At 37.5% G+C, this 25,014-nt stretch overlaps 1 protein-coding gene across 3 annotated transcripts in view; it reads left to right on the top strand.

Annotated features, from left to right (window-relative positions):
* The window catches only part of nr5a2 (nuclear receptor subfamily 5, group A, member 2), a 59,058-nt gene extending 36,665 nt beyond the window's left edge, over positions 1-22,393 (top strand). For all 3 annotated transcript variants that reach the window (XM_067396231.1, XM_067396229.1, XM_067396230.1), the window contains 2 exons: positions 2,029-2,176; positions 18,733-22,393. In XM_067396231.1, coding sequence (XP_067252332.1) covers positions 2,029-2,176; positions 18,733-18,980 — 396 coding nt within the window. In that variant the 3' untranslated portion in view covers positions 18,981-22,393. The remainder of the gene's footprint in view (positions 1-2,028; positions 2,177-18,732) is intronic.
* The last annotated feature ends 2,621 nt before the right edge of the window (positions 22,394-25,014 follow it).

Raw genomic sequence — 25,014 nt, 5'->3', positions numbered from 1 at the left:
TGTTGATATGGCAGCAAAGCACTGTTTGGGATCAGTCCTGAAATGCTGCGACACATGACACTACATGGGCGACTTTCCAATATGTCACAGACCTACATCTCCCCCTCCACTCCTTCTTGTGCTGTATCTGTCTCTGTCTCTCACACTGAAGGTCCCAGGCCTTCAGAAGGATCTAAATCATCATAATCATACTCATACAGTGCTCAGTATTTTCAGCATTCACTGATATTTACAATGTCAGAATGAATTAGAGAATAATACTACAAACTGCTTGCCAAGTGTTGCTCAGTCGAATCAACCATCATTTTGAAAGAAAATCGTTACACCCTGTTCAAATGTATTCACATAAAATAGTATGTATTTTAAAAAATATTTATATTAATATTAAAATATGTATAACTTTCAAAAATATATTTATGTTTATGTTGAATATTTTCATTTTGTACCATTATTTGTATTATTTTTACATCTACATTTGTGATCCCATCCCACTACTTTTACTTTTATCTGGTTATTAATGCTTGGGGCACTTGGTCAAATCCCAGTTAATTGACAACTTCAGTAGCTTCATATGGGCTTGAAGAGATCCACGAAAAACAGCCGGTGAGACATGCACAATTCTCCAGCCAGGACTTTAAAAAATTCCACTCATCATATTTACACAATAAATAAATTCCAATCCGCCCGCGTTTTTAATTGCAAATCCAGCTCAGAGGGAGCTCTCCTTACACTTAGGAGGCCCGTAGTCTACCTTCTTCCAGAAACCCTGGCGCAGTCAATTATGGTAATGAATTGTCAATAAATATAAAAATTTAATATGGCCTGCTTACAGTGAGTGGCAGCTAAGGACTTGCCTCCAAGACAAATTTGCTGCTGCTGCAGATATTAAGTGCACCTGAAAGGGGAAGAGAGGGCCACGGGGGTCCCGTGCAGGGTTCGGCCCGGTAGCCTGGGGGACCTCCAGGGGCCCCCCGCTCACTCACACCTCTCTAACCCCCACCGCCCTCGTCTGGTGCAGGGCGCTGAGGTCCGAGGGTCTGGGCACCAGGGATGGAGAAACGTGCAGCTCTTCCCCGTTCGGTTTGATGCTGATTATCATTCAGACCTCGGCCCAGCGCACTGTCCCTGCTGTGTGGAGAGGGGCCTGGGAAGGAAAGAAAGGGAGGGAGGCAAATGAAACGTAGAGCTGCCAGAGCTGGTTACGTGCTTACTTCAGTCGGCGCTAAAAAACTCCAAAGGTGGTGCCAAGTGCCGTCTGGCTCCAGTTTGATTGAACTTTTAAACTAAAAGGACTCTGATTCAAGAAATAGAATTCTCGATGAACAAGGAACAAGGCTGAAACTCTTCCTAAAACATTCCCAACAACTCTTTTTTTTGTCATAAAATATGCTCTGTGAGTCTCCAAACAAATATGAGCACATCTTCTCGAAAATAAACTTAGAAATCGATAGCATTTATGATCCATTTCTCTAAAGTTCTAAATAAGTAAATAATTCAGTAATTACCTGAAATTGGCTCAACCAATGGCATGCTCTTGGGGCAGGACTGTTTGATTGACCAAACAATGGAAGACTGGAAGAGTGTTCTAAAACAATGTTGGAAAACAATCTTTCTTTCAATGTCATAGACTGTGTTTCCACAGTACACTTTGTTTTCCTACCTTGGCATTAAATGACAGAGAAACTGTTTAATGCTGGTGCTTGAGTGTTTCTAATACAAAAGTGGAAGGAGTGACGGCAAATTTGACATATTTCTCTCTTCTGACCACCGAAATCAATCTTTCGTTTTTTTTTTGTCCCTTATTTGGAAAGTCAAAGAAACGGTACCATGGTGTGGAACGCAAACATTATATTTGTTGTAGTTTCCGTTCACCACTATATAAAAGTTTATCTAACTATGATGACTTTCGCTTCTGAGAACCCTGAATTTTTTTGTAGATGTTTGAAACCTTCAGAGATCTGCCATGTTGCTTGTGGTAATACCTCTATTGTTTGTGAATGTGAACACTCTCTCGCCCCTTCTCTTCAGGTGGATTACGCCCTAATTGCCTCCCAAGCCGGTGCCACACTCAACAACCTCCTGAGTCACGCGCAGGAGCTGGTGAGCAAACTGAGATCCCTCCAGCTAGACCAGAGGGAGTTTGTCTGCCTCAAGTTCCTGGTGCTGTTCAGCTTGGGTGAGTATTAAGAAAGAGGTGGAGGGGTGGAGAGTGCCTCTGTGCATTGTCCAAATCTCACTTGCTTGCTCCCAAGGTTCTTGAGGGTCCTTGAGATAAGCCACAAGACCATATTCACTCCACCCTGTATGATAAGACCATCATTATGAATGCCATCGTCTCATACCTTCTCCGCCAACTTTGCTTTACCATTGATGCCAGACTAGTCAGGTCTGTCTAAAACTGTTATTCTCTGTAAATTGTGTAGCTCAGGAATCTTATTGGCTCTTCAATACATTAAGTCACTCTTCATACAGTATGTCACTAGTTAAGCTTTCATCTAAGTTGCAGATTTAATTTATGCAAAAAAATCAGCATATTGCTGAAACAATCTATGAGTAAAGCAGTTTCAATGTATTAAAAAAAATACTTTCTAGAGAAAATTGGCACAAAATAGAAATGGAAATCGAAGCCACTGTGTTTTTTTATTTTTATTAAATGTAATAAACTTTGGTTTAGAGAGCACAATTTTTTCCCCCCAGTTTTTTGGAATTTCGAAGTTTTGGAAATTTTATTTGAATCACGATGTTTCCATCCAGCAATTTTTATGCAATATCTTAACATTTGCATAAAATATGTGAATGAAAACCTGGCTAATGACTGTTTACAAGACAATCAGTGATGTTTGATCTCAGTGGTCTTAACCTTCCATATTTAAATCATGAAAGAATTTTTATTTTGGGGTAAAATTAATTATTAAATAAAATAAATTTAAATAAAAATTAGATTTAAATCAAAATCAGAATGTAATATATATTAAAACAGACATCATTAGCTTACCGCACTTAAGTGCTACACAAATTCTAGTTATACTACCACACTTGGAAACTTACAAAACCAAGGTCACAATTTCACTCTATTGGAGTTAAGAAAATCAGGAGGCCATTTGCTCCAAAAATGTGCATGCCGAGTACATCCAGTTTTACTTTTAAAACTGTCAGTAACTTTCAAAGCTTCACTTCTGTTAGTCTGCTAGCTTTACATTGAAGTAATCGGAGGTTCCGCTGCTCACAGGTCAAGGCAACTCTTGCAGCCAATTCACAAAAGACACCATGAAAGACCAACATGAAAAAAAAGACCAGGGTGTCTGTTTGGCCCCTTAAGAACATGGAATATTAATGCCGACCATCCGCTTGGATATCATTATATCAGTTGCGAATGTACGATCTTGTGGTTCCGGAAAAGAGAATATGATGTGCAGAGGGTGTGTGTACTTTGAACTCTAGCCGTTCCATTTGTTGCATCCCTGAACTACGTGTAACCATGAAGCCAGGCGTAAGCATCTACGCCAGCTCCCCCGACACACCTACAGAAGGTTCCTTACATCTTACCTACTGTAGACCAAAGAGCAGCGCTGAGAACAAATGAAACTCCAGACTTCTCTGCCTTGTTTATGTTGATCGAGTTAGCGCAGCAGAGGTTTTTTGGTTGTGGTTTGGGGGGAATTTAGAGTGTTGGTGTAAATAATTTGGCGGGAAACATCATCCATAATAAAACTCTCACCTGAGGGGAGTGTATCGCCCCAGGCACTGCCCAGTGCTAGCAGCTAGCCCCACCCATGCTGTGTGCCAGGCCCAGAGAGACTAAGAGACTAAGAGAACTAAGCCTAGAGATCAAAGATGGCTCCGATTAATAGTATCCTGTGGGTGAGGGGTGGCGGGGGCTCTATGTACAGACAAGTGCATGGATGAGAAAAACACTATGCCAGTTGCTATTGAGAAGCCAGTCAGAGGTTAATTAAATGAAGCATGAAAATCCCTTGGTGCCTTATGAAAACTACTGGAATTATGGGAATTTATCTTTTCTCCGTCTCGGCCCACTGCTCATTCTTAAGCCCTTTACGAGTGGAGAACATGTTTCCACTATGGAAAATGTGGATTTTTGCACCATATGTAGTACACGTAAGTCATCATGGTGTCCAAACACATTCCTATAATGTTGCTACAACGTTCCTTCTTAAACATTAGTACACATGTTCTGTTGGTCATAGCAGCAAATCCATGTGACCAACTTGAACCTGTTGTGCAATCTGTGTGGAGAGATATTTTTCCCACACGTGAAATTTCCAATTGTATGGATTCCGATTGAAATGACAAAATTTTGCCAACAGTAAATGTGACCACAACTTGCTTCGCCATGACAGTATAAAGATATTATTGCATTTTTCAGTATAAAATGTATGACAATGTGATTTTTTTCAATAATTTAAAAATAAATATTAAATAAATGCGTGTAAAAATTATACATTTAAAATGAGAATATTATATTTAAATGCATTAAAAATACATATGTATAAACTTTTTTGTTCAGGCCAGTGTTGCAGTTCTTGTGATACTACAATTTCACAGCAAATATCCTTTATGAAGCCTTTTTTTTTTTTTAAATCTTAAAATGAATCAGTTATCAGGTAAATGTGCTGTTAAGCCCAAGGCCACACACACAAGGTCAACAATCGGAGGCCTTCTGGCCTCCATGACATAAAAAAACCAAATCCACTTGATCAGCCCTCTTACACTCGTTAAACGTAGAGTCTCTATATTGCATTTACAAATGAAGCCTGTTAACGGAAATCAAAATCGCATTTACTCACGCCGTTCCACTCCCCACTACTCTAAGTTAGTGTCTGTTCACTCTCAGTGCGGCCAAACCATCGCAATTCGTCACTGTCGGGGGAGCCCAGGGGGCTCTTTGTAAAGCTAAGTGTCAATAAAGAGGAGGAGAGACATGAGTTGACCTGGGAGCAGTCACTTGTCTCCTCGATTTCGCCGGCTCGTCGAGAGGACCGATTGCAGTCAGCCGATCACTTCTCATGCTTTTCCGCAAGACGAAGCGTCTCTATCTTTCCCGCTGTCAGTCTCCATGTGTTGAATAGGTGCTTGGGCTCTAGCAGGAGCTGAAGGCTTTATCAATGGTTAAATAATTACGACCAAGACATTGATTTCCTCAATAGCAGGAAAGGCACTGAAGGGTGAACAATGTTCTTGTGGGGTTTAAGGGGGAGTAGAGACGATCGTAGAGGCCACTTCTGATGTGAATGCCAACATGTAGGTTGGAGCCACATCTACGATGTGTTGTCCATACAATAAAAGTCTGTGGGGTTGGATGTTGTGTTTTGGACCCCATTGAGTTTAATTGTATGAACAAAACCGTTGAAACATTCTTCAAAAAATCTTTTGTGGTCACAGAAGAAAGTAAGTCAACCAGGTTTGTAATGACATAAGGATGATTTTTGGGTGAACTATCCCTTATAGTTGTTGGGGACTGAACAGTGTTAATCTTTACACAGTTATTTTGTTTCAAAGTTATTTTGCAGAATTCACAACGAGTTCTTTCTACGAATTTGCCGCGTTGACCAACAGAAGGCTGCTTGGTCTGAAATTGACTGCTGTGTGAGCGGTGCTCTGTGCATTGCAACACTTTTGACAATGGAACCTTTTTTATCATGAAACTTCGCTAATGTGATTGCAGCTTAAAATGGCATCTGATTTCAGAAATGAAACCAAATATTCAAAAACTTTATATATTAAACTAATTTAACCAAAATATGCAAAATGTCCTTGTTGTATTTTCATCAAGAGTATTTTTAAATTAAAATGATTGACATGATTCACATTTTTCCGTTGCTGTCAAAATGTAGAGGACACGGGTATAATGGTTATCCACCCATGGCAACAACACTTGACTACGAGATGGGATGCATCTCAAGTCCCTGAGGCTTGGCTCAGGGGGTTTCTTCCAAACACCTCTGAACAACACACCGTACAGTCATGGCACGCAGCTCTTTCCCCTTTACTCTTGCTTTAAAGCAGCAAAAAAGGCTGTTCCCACATAGGTAAGCTCTAATTAAGCCGGCCCGTCTTGTTTCCTTGATCTGAATCGATACGTCTACCCTTGTGCAAAGAGAGGGGAGATCAGTAATGCATGCGCAAAGACTCATAACAGGTGCAAATATTAATTTCCTGAAACAGACCAAATAATTTGGAAGTCGGTTGGGATTGATTAACATTCGAGGGCTGGAACGGTTCAATATTTACGCCTTGGAGACCCCTGGCCGGGGCCAAATAATGGTGCATAAAACTGCAGCTATGTCTTAATTAAATGCAAGATAATAGGGGCAGGTTTTTCTTGTGAGCCAAGCAGTTTGGCACTGACGGGTTGTAAGTCATGTGGAAGATGTGAGGCCCGGGTCTAATCAATACACATATAAAGCAAGAGCGGACACCCTTTGAAAACACATTGACGTTGTAGAATTGTGTATGAAGAAATTTATTTTCAGTGATTTGTGACAATGTGCGGCAACCCTTCCCCAATCTGACCGCTCACTTAGCGTGTTCGCTTGTTGTTGTTGTCAGCAAACATGCTCATTTAGATTTCGCTCAAAGGTAAAGAAGCTTCCAATCAATCCTGAGTGCTCTGATATTTTACAAATCTTGAGTAGAAGAGGAAGTGGCCCTTGCAATGACCCTAATATTTAAGGGTTATTTCTTTGCCCACTGTCCTTTCATTCCACGTGACAGAAATCAAAAGCCTCACTTCTGCAAGAGGCAGTCTATGAGACGGCACCCTCATTAGGAGCCTTAAGAGGCTTTCAGACTTTATCAGGCTTTAAAAGCTGCTGATATCTGTCGACACGGTGCAACATAGTGGGCTCTTGCTTTTAAAGGGGAGTGAAAGGATGGCACTTTACCTTTAGCCTCACTAGTTTTTGTCATGCATTCAGTCAGTTCGCCGAATTCCACCCATTCCGCTCTGATTTCGACACTTTGCTTGTGTGTCACGGCTGCAATTAGCTTTTATCTCTGCGCTTTTTGTTCTTTATCTGTTACTACACATTATGATTAGCTTTAAATTGCAAACAACTTTATGTGTGATTGGTGATCGTTAGCTGTTAGCGTCGTTATCTGAATGTCTACAAATGCTTCAGATAAGTAACGTGGGCAAGTGTTGCGTAGGGACTGGAATCTACATCTATGGATTTACTCTTGATAAAGGCCAGATGAACTGTTTTTGGGTGTATTACTCCTAACAGAAGTTTCCCATTGTGATTTTGTCATTACACTTGAAGTTCAAATCTATAATCTAATTTGAGCCTGAATCACAATTCACTCTCATTGAGATATTACCAAGTCCAGACTTTTTAAATTCACAGTTTGTTGAATGGATTTGAGAATGGTAAAATGTGGTGAATGGTATTAAAAGCACTTCACTGTACTGCAGCGTTTTAGTGTCATGTTTAAAAAATGAACAAAGATTTAATAAAGGTTTTGAGAAAATAGGCCTTTACGAGAATAAAGTCATTCATTTATAACATTCAAATGGTAATATTTTGACAATGAATTTGAAATTATGAGAAGTAGCTATATTTTTAGTAAAAATCTATTTGCTATTATTTTAGCATGGCACTAAATCATCACTATTACACTGGTATAGGTCACTTATTTTAGAAGTTATTTTAATATACTATTATAGTATTTATTAATATTTTGAATGATCTTTTATTTTTCATATTTAAAATATAAATATTTTTATATTTCTTTATATATTTATATTTTATTTTTATGTTTTATTTTAGTTTAAGTCTATCATTTTTGTGCTTTTGTCATCCCTAGTAAAAAAAAAAAAAAAAAAAAAAAAAACCTATACCAAAATCTATTTAAAATACATTTATTTCATATTAAGTGTACTTCAAATCCATTAACATATTAATTGACATACCACTTAAGATTTACTGATATAAAATTAAACTTTATTTGGAGTATTTTTTTATTGCACATTTCTTAATATTATGCCTAAAAAGTGTTTTAATATCACTATTAAGTGTTTGTTTTTGTGGTGCAAAAGCTCGGGTGTGTTGCATGGCTTTTCCCGCGATACTGCCAGGGCAAGACTGCCTGCGGGCGGTTGGTTGACCATCAACTACCGACACATTGAAACTGTTTGTGTTTAGCAAGCATTTTTCTCGAGAGAGCTACGAGAACGGGAGAAAGGTGGACTTCGGCCTCATTCATTCTCTGACAGGCTCTTCAAACAGTGAAATCGCATACAATAAGCTAGAGATGCATTAATGGGTCAAAAACTAGTGTTTGTTTTTGCTTTGTAAGAGTTCATACATCGATCGCACAAGTTCTCTTCGATATCTGTGTCTTCGACACAAACGTGATTCATCCACACTGAGCGTAACCATTCTTTACGGCTCTTTAACCAATTAAACGGCTTATAAAAACGCCACAAAATAAGTCTGAAAAGTTATCAAAGATGCAAATAGCAGAAAGTAGCAGAAGAAATCTCAAAATTATCCACATTCCCGCTACAATTAAATCTAACGGATATGTGTTCAACACACATATCTCAGAAAATGTAGTTTAGGGTTTCGTGACCCTTTAATAAGGGTTGTATGATCTTTGTACAATATCAGCCTTTAAATGTAGGATATTTAAAGTGTACTATCAAATATACTTAAGTATATTTAGTTGGACTACTTTCGTACAATTAAAGTGTATTAAGTACAAAATTAGTTGTTCCAATTTAGCAGACTTTAAGTATACCAGTTTAGTATACCAAAAGTACAAATATAATGTAACAAATATAAAATAAATGTATTTCAAATACATTTTAGTATTTTTTTCCACTAGGGATTGTATAATTTTTTTTTTTTTTTTTTTCTCGATTTAGCTTTAAATTATTGTAATTTTAGTACTTAGTACTTCATCTTCAACTTTTATTTTAGGCAACATTTCTAATTTGTGTTCATGTTTTACATGTAATATTTTTATTTTGTTTTCTATTTTTCAATTTTTTCCATTTTTAATAGTTTTAGTTAACAATAACAACACTGGTATAGGTAACTGAAAGCATAATCATATTAGCCAAAATATTTACTGGAAAGGTATAGGACTGAATGATGTGTTTTACGTGCTCAAGTTTCCATATAGGCCTGGACATTACCAGCAAAACTTCACAGAATCCAGAATACGATTGCATCTGGCACTAAAAAACCCGTGTCAGATGAACAGCATATCCGTGAATTGTTTGTAAAAGTTTTCCCCACTTTCAGAAAGAGCAGACCGTCTGGATTTTCCTTTGACAAAAGCCCTGGATGAAGTGATTGAGAATACACTGAGCTATAGGTACTTGTTTTCCTTTTCCGTCTCACAACTCTTGCCTCTGTCCCGTCGGATTCCTCTCTTCCTCTGACTCTGCCAGAGCCTTATTACAAGCTGTCAGTTTATTATAAAACATTAGGAAAGCAGAGGGACACTTGCTGTAACTGTCTTATCGATCTGGGGGATAGATTCTGTGATTTAACGCCCAAGCCTCCCATATTTCCACATTTTCAGCCTCCTATTAAACCCTGTGCTTTCCTTTAGCTATTGATGTATCAACATTAACTGTTACAAGCAACTACAGAAAATCAATGACCAACTTTTATTACCAGCTGCATAACACGCTAGCTGGCTCACGCTCCAGTACTTAGCAGGCAGGCCAGGCCCGAAACATGCCCCACTCATGTCAGGTGTTTCCTAAGTGATATCTGCACTGGAAATATCAATCATATGAACTCCGACTTCTTTCTGCCTGTTCCTGCAGATAGTTGCCCCAGGACAGAGCGCTTGGGTGCCATTTTTATGATACCTGGCCTGCGATGCTACAAGATTCACCGCTAACAACAACTATCAATATCCGTAATGTGCCGGAATTTTGCATTGGATTTCGTAGCTCGCACTTTTAGCGATCACTTGCAGCTTTAACTAGCAATACACATTCATTTCAAAGTATAATGAGCTAGCGTGCTATGAAATAATAATAGCTCGCCGTTTCTGTCTATCACATGAATCGAAAGGGATGCATTTGAAAAGGAACGCCGTGGCAAAAACAGATCACCCTTAAAGATTTATGAGACTTGCGGTCCTGCCGGGACAAACATATACAGGCTTTGTTTTTCCGATCAATGGGCTGAAGTTCATTATTCACCCTCACTGGTGCCGTGCTTTGCGTTTTTGTGCATTGTAAAGGGGCCCTGTTGTTGTTGCCTGTGCATATCTGAGTTTTTTTGTTTCCTGTTTCTTCTTTTTTACGTGACTTTAGGTCTCACTAGCTCGTATACGGCTGCTAATGTAGGACCACAGGTGCAATGCTACCTTATTCCTTGCCAATTACAGCCTGCGATTTCTCAGGGTACGCGACGAAATCCTCTCAGGTCTGCCCGCGAGCCCGGGACCATCTCTGCTGAGCCAATCTGGCCGAGGAGGCGCGAGCCGGCGCTGCCGTGGTAGGATGTGTCTATTGATCAGGGAGCCGCCAGGTCTTATTTAAACATTGCACACAAACAAAGATAAGGGCGTTACACAAGCTCTAACATAAACTCCCCCTCGCCCCGGCCTGTCATTTCTCAATCGATTTTATAGAAAGAGTTCTGTGGCGCGGATATCTATAAAAGTGACCCGGTCACAGCAGAAGGAAAACACAGCCCCTTCTCTCAGACCCCGTGAGCACTCGGGTCAAACATACACTACACAGCTGAGCAGACATGCCCCTTGAAAATACTACAGTCTGAATAGTTTGTCTACTGTTTGTGTGATAATATATACATATATATAGTGTTGTCAATTGTATGAAATTACAAAAAGGCAATAAAGCAAAACGTATATACAAAAAGTATATGTATAATATAAAAAATTACAAAAACTTAAATAATTTAGAATAATAATGATTGGCTCACTGTTTTATGTTTGTGCGGTACATTATGTTTTTGATGTTGAAATTTTGCCTGGGGCAATGGTCAATTGCAGTGTTTAGTGTTATTTAAAAAATTACATTTTTTTTGACTGCAGAATGCCACAATTGACCAATTAGAATTACAACATAATTATAATGCTGTCAATCGATTTAAAAAATAACGAATTAATCGCACATTTTTCTGTAATTAATTGCGATTAAATGTTTAAAAGTTTTAATATATTTTTATATTGTAATAATTTCACATGAAATCACCAAATGAATGTAGAAACAACATAAAGACAGTATATTTTTAATATTTGATCTAACAGGTAGGACATATCCAGAAATTGAATAAAGTTATCAAACACTTTACAGACTTCACTGCATAAATTTTAAATTAAATAAAGATTAATTTTTATTAGAGCTACAAAAGTAATTCAGTTAAGAGCCGTGAGTGATCCCCTCTTTTTCATTTGTTCTTTGATTAGCATTGATGACAGACTGCAGCAGGTTTATTAGGCTGCTGTCACTTTAAGACCTGCCGCACATGACTCGGATCTGACACGCATTTGAGACTTCAGTTAACTGATTTAAGTCTCTTATGAGGATACTCGACAAAACTGGCATTTTAGCATGCAGTAATGTTGTGTGTTTTTGTCCGTTCAAGCACGAAAGAGCACTATGTTTATTATGTGTGCATGGGCCAGTTCTGTTTTGTGTCTTGTTGCAGTTTGAATAGTTTAAGAGCATTTGCATGAATAAGAGTGTTATATAATGTAATAATCTGTAAAATCTTAGAGATACTTTTATATTAAAACTAAAAGTGATCTTCACATAAAATTGTTCTTGCAGACACAACTTTAAAAGTTGTGACTTAACAGAAAATATATATACTGATGTCAAACATCTGTCAAAATCAGTATCACAAAGACATTCATGTGTTCAGTGATCATCCACGGGGCACGACGGAGCAGCTAAGCCCTAAAACTGTCCCCTGTAACCGGAGAGCACTATTAAACGTGACGGCACAAATGAGCCGACAGGTGCTACAACCATGTCTCTTGTTCTCCTTTTTATCCACCTCTCCTTCCTCCCCCCCATCATTGTATTTAAAGCAACAAAGCCATGGAATGCCTGCACCGCCTTCTGATTGGAAAAAATGCCCCATCATCAGTTTTCCTGTAACGTAAACCTGCGCGGATGGCGTGGGGCTGGACGGGTGTCACACTTCAGGGACTAATATAGAACTGAGAATTCATCTAAACATTGTCTCACTTGGGGGAGAAGGTTTAGCAAGAATGGCAGGAGAGACGTGAGGTCACTAAGAGACGCAGGCAAGGGCCGTGTGTTGTCTGTCAACAGTGGGAATGCTGGGAAGTGTGGCCGAGTGGGGGTGCTGTCTATTCCTGGTGTTTTCCATGCCTGAAGACTTGTCTTGTTTTCGAACTATTATGTTTCTGGAGTGTTGCCATTTTTGCGACAGTATGGACAATGTGACTGAGGACAGGAAATGATGGAGAGGAGAAGCTTAACATGTTAGAGCATGTAGAGGGTGATGGAGTTACCTTCAAATGTTAGCACCTTTCATCTAGACGTGCTATTATTCACATTCAGCTTGCTCAGCGAGATTGTCTTCAAATTGTTCATCTGCCATGACTCTGAGTATCTGACCTGAAAGGGAAAAGAAACAGTAGAAGTTTATGTTAACACTCGCTGTAGCACCCCTTACGGCGTTGCTGAGAATGCAACACATACTTTGCACCACATACACACATTTCGAAATTCGACAACAGCTGGGTTAGCTAATGCTACATTTCAGTAATGCCTCCAATTAAGTATTTGAATATGGAAATAAAATATTTTTTCAGATATATTTTTAAATATTGTGTAGATGCTGAAATATATTTACACAAATATATTTCAAATAAGTTTATGGTAACACTTTAGTATGGGGAACAATTCTCACCTTTAACTAGTTGCTTATTAACTTGCAAATTGGCTGTTTATTAGTATTTATAAAGCACATATTAATGCCTTAGTCTGCATGACCATATTCTACATCCCAAAATCCTACCCCATACCTAAACTTAAACGCTACAAAATCTACCTTACTAACTATTAATAAGCAGTAAATTAAGAGTTTAAAAGTAGTAGTTTATAGTGAATGTGTGTTCCCCATACCAAAGTATTACCAAGTTTACTTAAAACATATATATATATATATATATATATATATATATATATATATATTTTTTTTTTTTTTTTGCTATGTTTATTATATATATCCTAAATATACTCCCCACACATATGTGGCATATATATCTAAATATATTTGTCCATAGAATATATTAAGTGCTTTATTTTAGGTATTTAAGCTCTGAGTGCATCACATCTTATGATGTTATTTAATTAGTTTTATCCAGCTTGGCAGCAGTTAAGTTAAAGCTCCACAATTTAACTTAGCTTTGACAGGAAGTGTACAAACACATCATGTAACGTTACCCTCAAGGTAAAGGAGACTGCAGCTTCTAAGCGGAATGAATTAATCCAGAATTTACACTCCAAATATATAATCTGATTTAGTATGTGAGTGAGTGAAAGAAAGAGAGACAGAGACAGAGAGAGAGATAAAAACGTAAAATTAAAAAGTAAAAAAGAAAATGTTATTATAAGCAGACAAAAACTGTAATGGTCAAACATGAATATATATATAAAAAAAATGAAAACGGAGCCAAATAAATGGAGGAAAAAATCATGCTATGGGTTAACTGTCCTTCACTCAGGAAATATACATCCCCAGGCACTGTGTTGAATTATTAATTCAAATTTGTAGAGAAAAAAAAAAAAAGAAGGGGGGGGGGGGGATTGGGTTGGGGTTAGAGGGGGAAAAGAGAGATATTGATGGAAGCTTGGCTTTAATGACCTCATTAGGTCTGTGGTTTCCACTATGGGCAGGATCTGGTCTGCAGGTAGAGTTTTGGGGGGATAGTTGACCCCTGAATGATTTTCTGTCACTTTATTATAAACAAGAAGAGCTTGACGCACCTCCCCATTTCTGCAAATGTAATCACGAACTGGCACGAAAACGTGTTGAATGCAAATATAGAGACGCTCAGAGGCGATCGCGATAAGATAAAGACAGACACGTACAAGTCGAGAGACTCTCAGAAGCCTGTTTGGCTGTTCAGAAATGATCTGATAGACAGATAGATAAATAGATAGAGTAGACAATATAGAATATAGACAGACAGACAGATAGTTGGAGTAAACACAGCAAACTGTTGATGAAGCCATTTCAGTTATATTGCCTTCCAAACGCAGAGAGTTTTATCATGATCATTATCGTTGGTTCAGCCCACACCCTGAACCTGCTAGCTCCTGACAGTGATTGTGCCAAAAGATAAGCAGATGTAAATATATTTTCCCTCACCTTAAGAGCAGGCAGAGTGCCTTTCAGCTAGCATTTGTAACAAGAAACGTTTGCCCCAGCTTCTCGTGTTTATTTCATTACACCTAAGGCGTTTTATACCCTCCCTCCCTGCACCGAGTGTGAGGCGTCAAAACCATCCTTGGGCGACCAGGATGTCTCTTCTACCTGCTCAGCGCCTCTATGAAGGGCTTAAATTTGACTTAATATATCCCCAACTGTACCAGTCCTGTTTAATTCCCTTTCATAGCAGTCAGAGGTGACCAGGGACAAGTAGATTGAGCCCTTCACGTCCCTCCTGGCTTTACATGGCTTAGTCAGGGAGAACAAACCTCAGAGAAACAAGTGATGAGCTCACTGATATGCAACATTATGATGCTCTAAAGAGAATGAAGTTTGTACAGATCACCATTGCGAATGATCAAATGCTCAAAAAATATTTCCAAACCACCTAAACAAAAGTAAAACACATTGAGTAAATATTATCAGCAGTGATCAGGTGGACATTGGCCATGAGCAGAGCTTTAGGGGCTGGTTTAGATGAAAAAGTGATGTTTGGAGGTCAGCGGAGTTCACGCACCGCCCCATTTCCTGATTGGTGCGAATCTGAAAGAAGTTAATGATGAATAAGGATGAAATTTTGACATGCTAGACTGACTATATGATTACAGCATGCTGTAAAGCCAAAAGGAGGGGGCGTTCGGAGACATTTTGCCCTTTGAAACTCTGCGCACACTATGTTCCGAAAGAGTCATAAACTTTTGCAAATACACATTACTGTCCTGAATCACCCTGCTTTTAAACAATATTTGTTTCTGATTAGCTTCCAACAGGAAGTCATTCATTACACTGACATTGGCCTGCTAGAAATGTCAATGGATCCATCATTTGCTTTTCAAATTTGGTATTATGATTTAATTGCTCATTGACTAAACAATTAGAGGTGAAATTCCATATCCTAGTATATCTTCATTTGCAGTATGCATACTAACAAATTGTAATCAATATGCCATTACTGTAGTGAGTTTGCATACTGTATGGCGAATACAGATTCGCTATATTTGTGCATCCATGCCAGTATACAAATGAACCTCACAAGGGCTTTGGGGGGTTGCCGGCATGAATTTCTCGTGGAATGATCTTTTTTCACTTAGAAAATCCTTTCTAATTAAGAAGCATCCCAGCATATCACAAGGCGAGGGGTGGTGCTGGGGGTGTCTGCGAGTGGATATGTGGGGTCGTCTAGCATGAGCACTAGTCAAATGAACAATGTATTCCTCAGGACCTAAGGGTTTAGAGGCAGGCTACATCCCGGCCCTAGTGCACACTAAGGCTGTTTCATGAAAAAAAAATAGAGAAAAAGTTGATAATTAGTCCCACAGTGACTAAATGTTGAGATAGAAAATAAGAGTGCTTACCATGCGATGCTTCAACCTGACTAGATAACTGCTGCTTGTACGTTTTTTTCTGCTTTTTTTGGTCTCTGTCAGCAGGGCATGATTAAGCGTTTCTCGTCGTGGATAAATTAAACAAACATGTTAATTCTCTCCTTGCAACCTGCCTCTCTTGCTCGGGGCGGAAGAGATCAAGCCATTGTCATCGATCAGTCGACTTTTTTAACCCCTCCCCGTGCTTTGGTTTTAATGTTCAAACGTAGCCCTAATAATAAGCAATTAAAATTGGACTTTTTTGTAATGTCTTTCTTTAATTAGTCTGAAAAAGACAGAGCCACAACTCCCTCGCAGAAATTTGGAGCGAGAAACCATAACGTTTGGAAGTTTAGTGAATCGGTTAATTTGGTTAAAAAAAAGATTCAACTTTTGCCGGACATTTTATGTTTCTTTAAACTGAAATTTCTGAAATTATAGATATTTATGACTGTGTCAAATATTGTTATTAGATCAGGCAGACAGACAGACAGGTAGATAGGTAGGTAGGTAGACAGACAGACAGACAGACAGACAGACAGACAGACAGACAGACAGATAGACAGATAGATAGATAGATAGATAGATAGATAGATAGATAGATAGATAGATAGATAGATAGATAGATAGATAGATAGATAGATAGATAGATAGATAGATAGATAGATAGATAGATAGATAGATAGATAGATGCCTTAACATCTTGCCCTCAAAAACAACTTGACTGACAGGTTGTAGGACCACATTGTTTGTTTACTTCTTTTCACAAGGGCTAAAATAACCTGTCTGGAGCTGGAGATTTGTAATTGGTCATCTTCTGGTTAACCCCTCCCCCTTCCTTGTCCTGATTGTGCCTGCTGGTGTCACCCAGGGGTCAAACATCCTCACCAGCGCCATGAAGGACGCACGGCTTGTTCTACAGACCTCATTACATTGCTGCTGCAGTCACTTCCCCCTTCTCCCCCTCTTTTTTTTGTCAGCTGAGGCAGTCTCGATTATTTTTAGGGAAAGAGAGAGAAGGCAGAGAAGTGTCAGCTGGCTCATTAGATATGGCTGGGTGGGTCTGAGTGCTTTCACAATCGTTCGGACCCCAGCAGTCTCCATTAGGAGGGACTACAGCGAGATGACCACACTCCCGTTCAACCCCGGGTCAAAGGGATAAATAAAAGATCACATGAGGTGGCCCCTCAAAACCTGATTAAATAGAGCCACACGCCAGGGATTCATTAGCAGCTCCTGCCGCCACAGAACCACCCTCTACACCCTCATCTGAAACACAAGAACACATGCAGCTCCTCTCAACACGTTAGCACACCATAAATTAAAGACGTGACAAGGAAAATGTCAAAATTTAGAGCATAAAAAATCTGATGGAAATCTGATCTTTCTTGATCTAAAATGAATTCGCTGTCTCATCAAAATCTCCAGAAATGTATATACAGGCGCCATTTATTTGATCAAAAATATAGTATTGTGAAATATTATCACAATTTAAAATAACTGTTCAACTAATCTCTATTTTAATTAACTACTATACACTACCATTCAAAAGTTTTGGGGTAAGTTAATAAAAAAAAAATCAATAACTGGCAATAACTGAGCATCAAATCAGCATATTAGAATGATTTCTTAAAGATCATGTGACACTGAAGACTGGAGTAATGATGCTGAAAATTCAGCTTTGACATTATAGTAATAAATTACATTTTAAAATATTTTTGATTAGAAAACAGTTATTTTAAATTGAAATACTGTTTCACAATATTACTGGGGTTTTTTTCTGTATTTTTGATAAAATAAATGCAGCCTTAGTAAGCAAAAGGTGCTTCTTTGAAAAACATCTTAAAGGATTAGTTCACTTAAAAATGAAAATTACCCCAAGCTTTACAGCCTAATGCTCAAAATAACTAATTGGTTTAAATTGAATAAAGTAGTTCAGTTAAATTAACTGCTATGAGTATTTAGAACTTTCTTTTTCTTTTGAGTTCACAGCACTGACATATTTTAAGTAAACTGAACTCATTTCTTTTAATTTAGACTAATTTAAGTTTAAGTGAATCTGGACTGGGATTTCTATTTCCCAGCATGCTTTGCCCATGGCACTCTAAAGGGAGAGTAAATGCTAAAATTAAGTGTCATATAATGTTTTTTTGCACAAGATTAATGGTAAGGGAGATTTAGCAGCGATCAATGTTTTGTTATGCTAATTTAGAAGAGTTTCTGTAAATGTGGGTTTTTGGAGAGTTACCATAATGGTGACAAGTAGCGCATGCGGCTTGGTTTGAGAGTAGGTAAGTTACATGTTTTAAGTTGCTGTACTCATTCAGTAAGTGTTATACGATGCTATTGTTAACATGAAAGCAAATTAGCAAGTTGGCATTTTTTGTATTTTCTTAGGGTTTATAGTTTAGTAAATAACTCATTTGATTTGCAATTTCTATTAAAAAGTATGAGTTACGTAACTCAGTACTTCAAGTTAGGAGCAATTAACATGCATGAGTACTACAAACTCAAAACTTGATAGTTCTGCTTACTTTAAATTGGGAGCATCATAACTCAAAAATTTGATGTAACTGATTACCTAAATTTGTGCGGTGTATCTGACTTTCTTCTTTCTGATGAACACAATCGGAGATATATCCTGACGCATCTGAGCTTTGTAATGTCAGTGAGCGGGATCAATGAGTATGAGCATACCTCCACATCTATCCATCATAAACATACTCCACACGGCTCCGGGGGGGTTAATAAATGCCTTCTGAAGCAAAGCGATATGTTTGTGTAAAAAACAAAAAAATACATGTTTTAAAGTAAATCTTGGGGTAATTTTCATTTGAAAGTGAACTAATCCTTTAATTATTCCAAACTTTTGACCGGTAATGTGTATAACCCCTAACCCACACCTAAGTAACTATAAAAATGGTCTTTATCTCATCTTTTTTCAGACGTCAAGAACCTTGAGAACTTCCACCTGGTGGAGAGCGTCCAGGAACAGGTCAACGCCGCGCTGCTGGACTACGTCATGTGCAACTACCCACAGCAGACGGACAAGTTCGGCCAGCTGCTGCTGCGGCTGCCAGAGATCCGGGCCATCAGCCAGCAGGCTGAAGAGTATCTGTACTACAAACACCTGAACGGTGACGTGCCCTGTAACAATCTACTTATAGAGATGCTGCACGCCAAACGTGCCTGAGGACCGGTGACGCCCCTTTTTCGCCTCGACACATCGCGCACACTGCTCCCAGCACCACCTCAGTCCAGCGTCATCACCAGACATAGCCTTCGAACGATTAAAAGTGCACGAGATGCGCACTGACTGCATGGGTTTGCGGTGGGCCGGACACTTTGGATCTTATGGAGAGGGCACGGTAAATCCCGAAAGCAGTTTGGCTCGAAGGGCAGATGCATTTCTGATACAGAAATGACATGAAGTGTTATAATGACCTCTAGGCTGCGGATTTGTCATAGTGTTGTCGAACCATGACTGTCAGTCGTTATTTGTTCTGTGTGCAGCTGATCGAAACGTCCACTTTACACTCAGACTCAAGGTGGAGGGTTTTGGATTACTGGGAAGGAACTGGGCACTCTTTTAAGACTGGTTTGCCAGCATTGACCCAAAGTTTCCATTAGGACTGGCCATGTGGCCCTCCTCTGTCTGTTTTAAGGCACACAAGCTGGGCTAGAGCCAGTAGGCGGAGGTAAGACGGACAACCAGCCATTGCCTGCGCAAACCATAAAGACTTTATTCCAACCCCTCACCAAAAAAATGATGTGACGTATTTCTTTTTTTCAAATTGGCAGTTGTTTCTTCTCCTTTTCACTTTGAGGCTGCTTTGTGCCAATATTTTCTCAATATAAATCCTGTCAAGAACATGTCCGGGTCTTCATCTCAAAATCATAAGAAAGAAATGAGAAATTATATTTTGCTTAAAGAAAATGATGTCTAATATTTGGACAAATAAAAAAATAAAAATAAACAATGAATTATTTAAATTATACAGTAAATGCAGTAATAAAAAAAAAATCATAATAAATTTTGGAGGTAAATGTGCTGAACTGTCATTATTTAACTATTAAAAAGTAAATGATTCATAATAAAGCAGAATCTTGAGAGTAAAAATGCTAAATTGTCATGAAAATGAGAATTAACAATTCTATTATTAATTTAATTTTAAAAAAAATAGATAGTTCATTAATTCATAAATATTCATTTTATTTATTTAGTGCAAAAATATAATAAAAATATATTAATTTCTAATATATAATTTCTCATTTTTTATTCTTTGATTTGATTTGAAAAAAAAAAATGCTTAAAAACATTTACCTCATGACACACTTTTTTCATTTATTGGTGTTGGACTTTTTTGTAACATTTTGCAGTTTGTTCATGTGAATGTGAATAAAGTGCAGTCTCAGAGCCAGGATGAAGAAATAACACCTCCATCAATACAAGACCAAAGTCTGCAGAGAACAAAAAAGAAAAAAGAAAAAAAAAGAAAAAAAAAACAACCTTAACTATCAGTATTAATAATTTGTGATGTCACAGTCATGTGAGTCTTGCCTTATTTCATTTCCATGCTAGCTAACCGTGCTGATGTGAATTACGATATGTAAAATAAAAAGTACATATATATATAAAGTATTAATGTTATACAATTGAAAAGAAATAAGAGGTGTTTACATTCATGTGGGAGATAACTGTGATGCGTTCAATTGCAAAGCAATGATTTCATATAAAAACGAAACAAAACGTTCAGAAAAGATTATATTCCTCTTGTTTGCTTTCTTAGGTGTGTACAGTTTTCATCTTTCTTGACCAGTACTTAATTATGTCGTGAGACACTAAATCAGAGAGGAATCTCACTTAATACTGAGTTTCGATTTTTCTTTTTTACTTTTTTTTTTTTTAAATTGTGCTGGCTTATTTCTGTGGACACCTGTTTTTACGTTCTATGTTTGAAATGTACGTCACTGGTTAAGCTTAATTTATTGTTTTGGTTTCATCCATGTGTTCCTGCACAGTGCGGTGGGGTCATGACTAAATGTATTTGTTTACTGTAGCACGTTTTTAAAAATGTAGATACGAGATGCAGTTACGGAGCTAAATGGTGATTGAGTGATTCACATTAAACACCCATCAGTCCTACCACTGTAAAATATCAAGAGCTGTACTTAAGTGATCTGGTGTGACTGACTGGTGCATCTTTTCTATCGTGAGATTTCAATGAATGTTTTCATGATAGCGTCTGTGTTCTATACCAAAGACAGCGTCTGTCCTTCACTTGTACTTACCTGTTTGCTTTGCAATGAACGGATGAGAGCTTTGCTACTTGGGGACTGCAGTTGTTTTTCCTGAATGCTTCATTTGACTGTATTGCATAAAATTGGTCTTAAAGTCAACATGAAATGAAAATGAATCCGATTTATTTCCTTAATACACAATCTTGGTCTTGTGCACAATTTTTCAGTGTGTGTTATTACATAGAAAAAGGTTTTTCTTCATAATCTAACTGCCATCACAAGGCAGAAAATAATGTCATAGCCAATGGCATTCAATTACAAAGCAAAACAAAAACAAACGAAACAAAACAAAAGCAAACGAAAGCTAAACAAAACAAAAGCAAATGTAAGAAAAACAAAACAAAAGCAGATGAAAGCAGAACAAAGCAGTAAATTAATCAAGATTAACATTTACATAACAAACGGTACTGTAATAACTGCAAATAATGATTTTAAAATAGAAACCTATTAGCATATATCAAGATGCTTTTTTTTGACAACAAACTTGACCTTCAGCTTTCATTTCTGCATAAAATCTCCTCAAAAGTGGGTGCTGGTGGTTTATAAAGGGAGTAGTTTCCCAAAATCCATTGCAAACTGAAATTCAGCTCCATTTTGGTATGTAACGGACACTTTTTACCACCAAAATAAGTCTCCCTTTACATTTTTCTGATTGAATAACCTGCTGCACATGGAAAATATGTCACAGTACGGAAGTAAATTGGGTCGTAAATATCATTTCATGTTGACTTTACAAAATCTGAGGTCAAAAAGAATCAACACAGCAAAAAACACAGTTGAGGTGACTGAAGCTAAATGTTATGTGTTGACTTAAAGAGCAGTGAAAATGACCACCATGGTGACTTAATATCCCAATCATCATTTTTTTTTTTTTTTTTTTGTGATCTTTCTGACATGTTTCACACCTTATCAATGTAAATTCTTTCAGACAAAAATGCACAACTGCTTTATTCAACATTTGCTGCATGGCATCTACACCCCCATTTGTACATAAGGCCACTTCTTTATTGATTCTAGGGAAATTGATTTGTATTTGCTTCGTTTTGTGACTCTACTGTGTTGTGTGTGATCAGACCGACAATCTTAAGAAATCCAGTGCCCCTCGTTCCCATTTTGTTCCCCATCACCGGAAGTCCTGCAGCTGCTTTGGATGTCTGCTTACCTGCCTGAATGTCTGGATTGGGATTCTCTTTCTTTGTGCGCTGGAAGCCGCAGTCAGACCCGCATCTCTGATGTCACCTCTTGCCATAAAGAGTTTCCATACAAGCTCTTGGAATCTTTCCATCATATTTTAATAAATGACTATTATGCCAACAGTTGTCGTTTTATTTCCATCTCTGGCAATAATCCATGATCAGTGAACAACAGTTTCTTCCTACTAATGATACAAAGATGAACAGATTCACACTTCATACAGAGACAGATTCAAGAATATTCAGATTCCTATTCAGATTCAAGAGTTTGAGATTTCAAGAAGACATACGCAGAAGAACACGTACCTGATCCTGCTACACTCTCAAATATATTGTGAAGACAAAGTAAAAAGAAATAAACTGCCATCAGATTCATTTTAGCTTATTCAAGATGAAACCTGTACAAAATAGAGTAAATCTTCAGTAAAACATTCAAAGTATTAAGTTAGTTTTTCACAAATGAACATATTTAGATTGTAGTTTACTTCGAGATAAATTGCAAAGCATGTACACAATATGTTGAAACATTAAGGATATCTTTTACAGAGTATCTGCACTTTACCAAAACACAAGACGCAAAGAAGTTTCAATAAAGACACATGTCGGCATTCTGCTGAAGAGGTGAAATTTGTTCGGCCTCCATGGGTACATTCAGACTGCATTCGTTTGGAAGTCTGTTTTTAGGATTCTTTAAGTTCTCCTGAAAGAAAGAGGGAAAAAAAGGACAGATATAGAGAAGTGCACTTCAGCATACTTTTGAAAAGAGTTTCTTTTGAAAGTAATATTTATGAAAGTCACTTTTATTAAAGTAATATAATTTAAAAGGATATTCAAAGTGCGAACTGAATGCAATGTTTTCAGACAATTGTAGGTTAATAGCAATTAAATGAAAATAGATTATAGTTTAAATTTATATTAAATGCAATTGCTTGAACTTAAAATAGCTCTTTTGCATATCAGAACAGACCATTGACCTGTAAAGAACTGTTAAATGTGATCAAACTTATACAAACATTTAATGGAATATGAACAATATGATTTCCACATTGTGTTATATGGATATTTATCTCTATATAAAACAAACCGAAACGTCATTCTCAATCACACAGGCACAAAAGGCATTTCCACATTATATTGTACAGTTCAGCAAAATAGATTGAGCTGTACCAAAGCTGTTTTAAATCGAAAATAGACTGTGCAGACAGCATATACTTGGGCAAGAGCCCTAAACCAACACAACCACACGAGCCCTTCATTTTGAGAGCCGCCCTGCTGAGAGACGGTGAGAACAGACTGTGGCAGATTTATTCAGACCACTCAAATCCATCAAAATGGTAGTCAGTCTCAGACAACAAGAGATTAATATTGGATTATTTCACCACAACGATGAGTAAATATCCTGAAAGTACATCCCAATGGAATGAAAGCCGTAAACAAAGCATCCTTTATTACGAAAATAATATACTTAAGTGCAAACCGAATGTAATGTACTCTTCATTTAATTGCAATTAACAATTCAATTAAGTGTCAAATATCATATAGTTTAAATTAATATTAAATGCAATGAGTTGAACTTAAGAGTGCTTTTTTGACCACTTAAGTAGTACCTAAGTACATCTTTATATGTAATGTCATAATTTCTTATATTGTTGTTGAAATTAAAGTTAAATGCAGAATAAGCATTTATTAAACTAAAACAATTTAATGTAATTTCAATGTGATGTATTTAAATATACTTGCAATTACACATTGTAATGCTGAAGCAACCAAGTAGCACAACAAAAGACTATTTAAAACACAATGATTTACAGTTTTTCAGTCACATTTCTTGAATCATACTTAAGATTTGCAAACCAGTAAGTGCATGTCTCAAAACTATTCATACAAGCAGCATCACACAATGGATTACCTGCAAAAGCCTGTAACTTGCTCAAAATCCTCAGTTCATCTCTCAAAAGTAAGTATTTATGTCAGTGAATGATCAAAATGTCAAACTGTTTAGCCACGTTGTCAATAAAACAGTGTGCTCTGTAAGTATTTTCAGGTGTAAAGTATGGCTACGATTTTGATGACAATGACTAAAAATGCACAAGACAAATTTGCACATTACTGTATGTGGGATACTGACTGCAAGAGACTGGACAGGATTCACAGTTACATTTTACTGTTGGTCTGTCAACAAATTATAGTACAATGTAATTGTGATATAAAGAAAAAGACTTGGATGTACTGCCAAATTCTCTGAAACGCCTTTGGAGACGGCTTATGTTAGAGAAATGAACATTCAATTCACGGGTAACAGCTCTGGTGGACATTCCTGCAGTCAGCATGCCAATTGCGCGCTCCCTCAAAACGTATGACATCTGTGGCATTGTGCTGTGCACGAAAACTGCACATTTTAGAGTGGCATTTTATTGTGGCCACACTGTAAAAAAAATCCCAGTAAAATTTACAGTAAAAAAACGGCAGCTGTGGTTGCCAGAACTTTACCGTAAAAAATACAGTAGCAAAGTCTCTTAAATTTACGGTAAAATAACGTATTTCATTAACTGATATAATGTTAATTTACCAACCTAATGAAGTACTAATATCTGATTTGTACCTTTATAATACACTGACAGTCACCAAACACAGTGGTGATAAGAGTGAAATGATGAATCAAAGTTCATCACAAGCAGATGTTCCACAAGCTAAGAAGGACAACACTAACATATAGAAGGAGCACAGAGTGTC

This window comes from Chanodichthys erythropterus, chromosome 10 (assembly GCF_024489055.1).
Source record: "Chanodichthys erythropterus isolate Z2021 chromosome 10, ASM2448905v1, whole genome shotgun sequence".
Classification (NCBI taxonomy): Eukaryota; Metazoa; Chordata; class Actinopteri; order Cypriniformes; family Xenocyprididae; genus Chanodichthys; species Chanodichthys erythropterus.
Note: the sequence above shows the minus strand (reverse complement) of the source record. Positions and strands in the feature narration are given on the sequence as shown.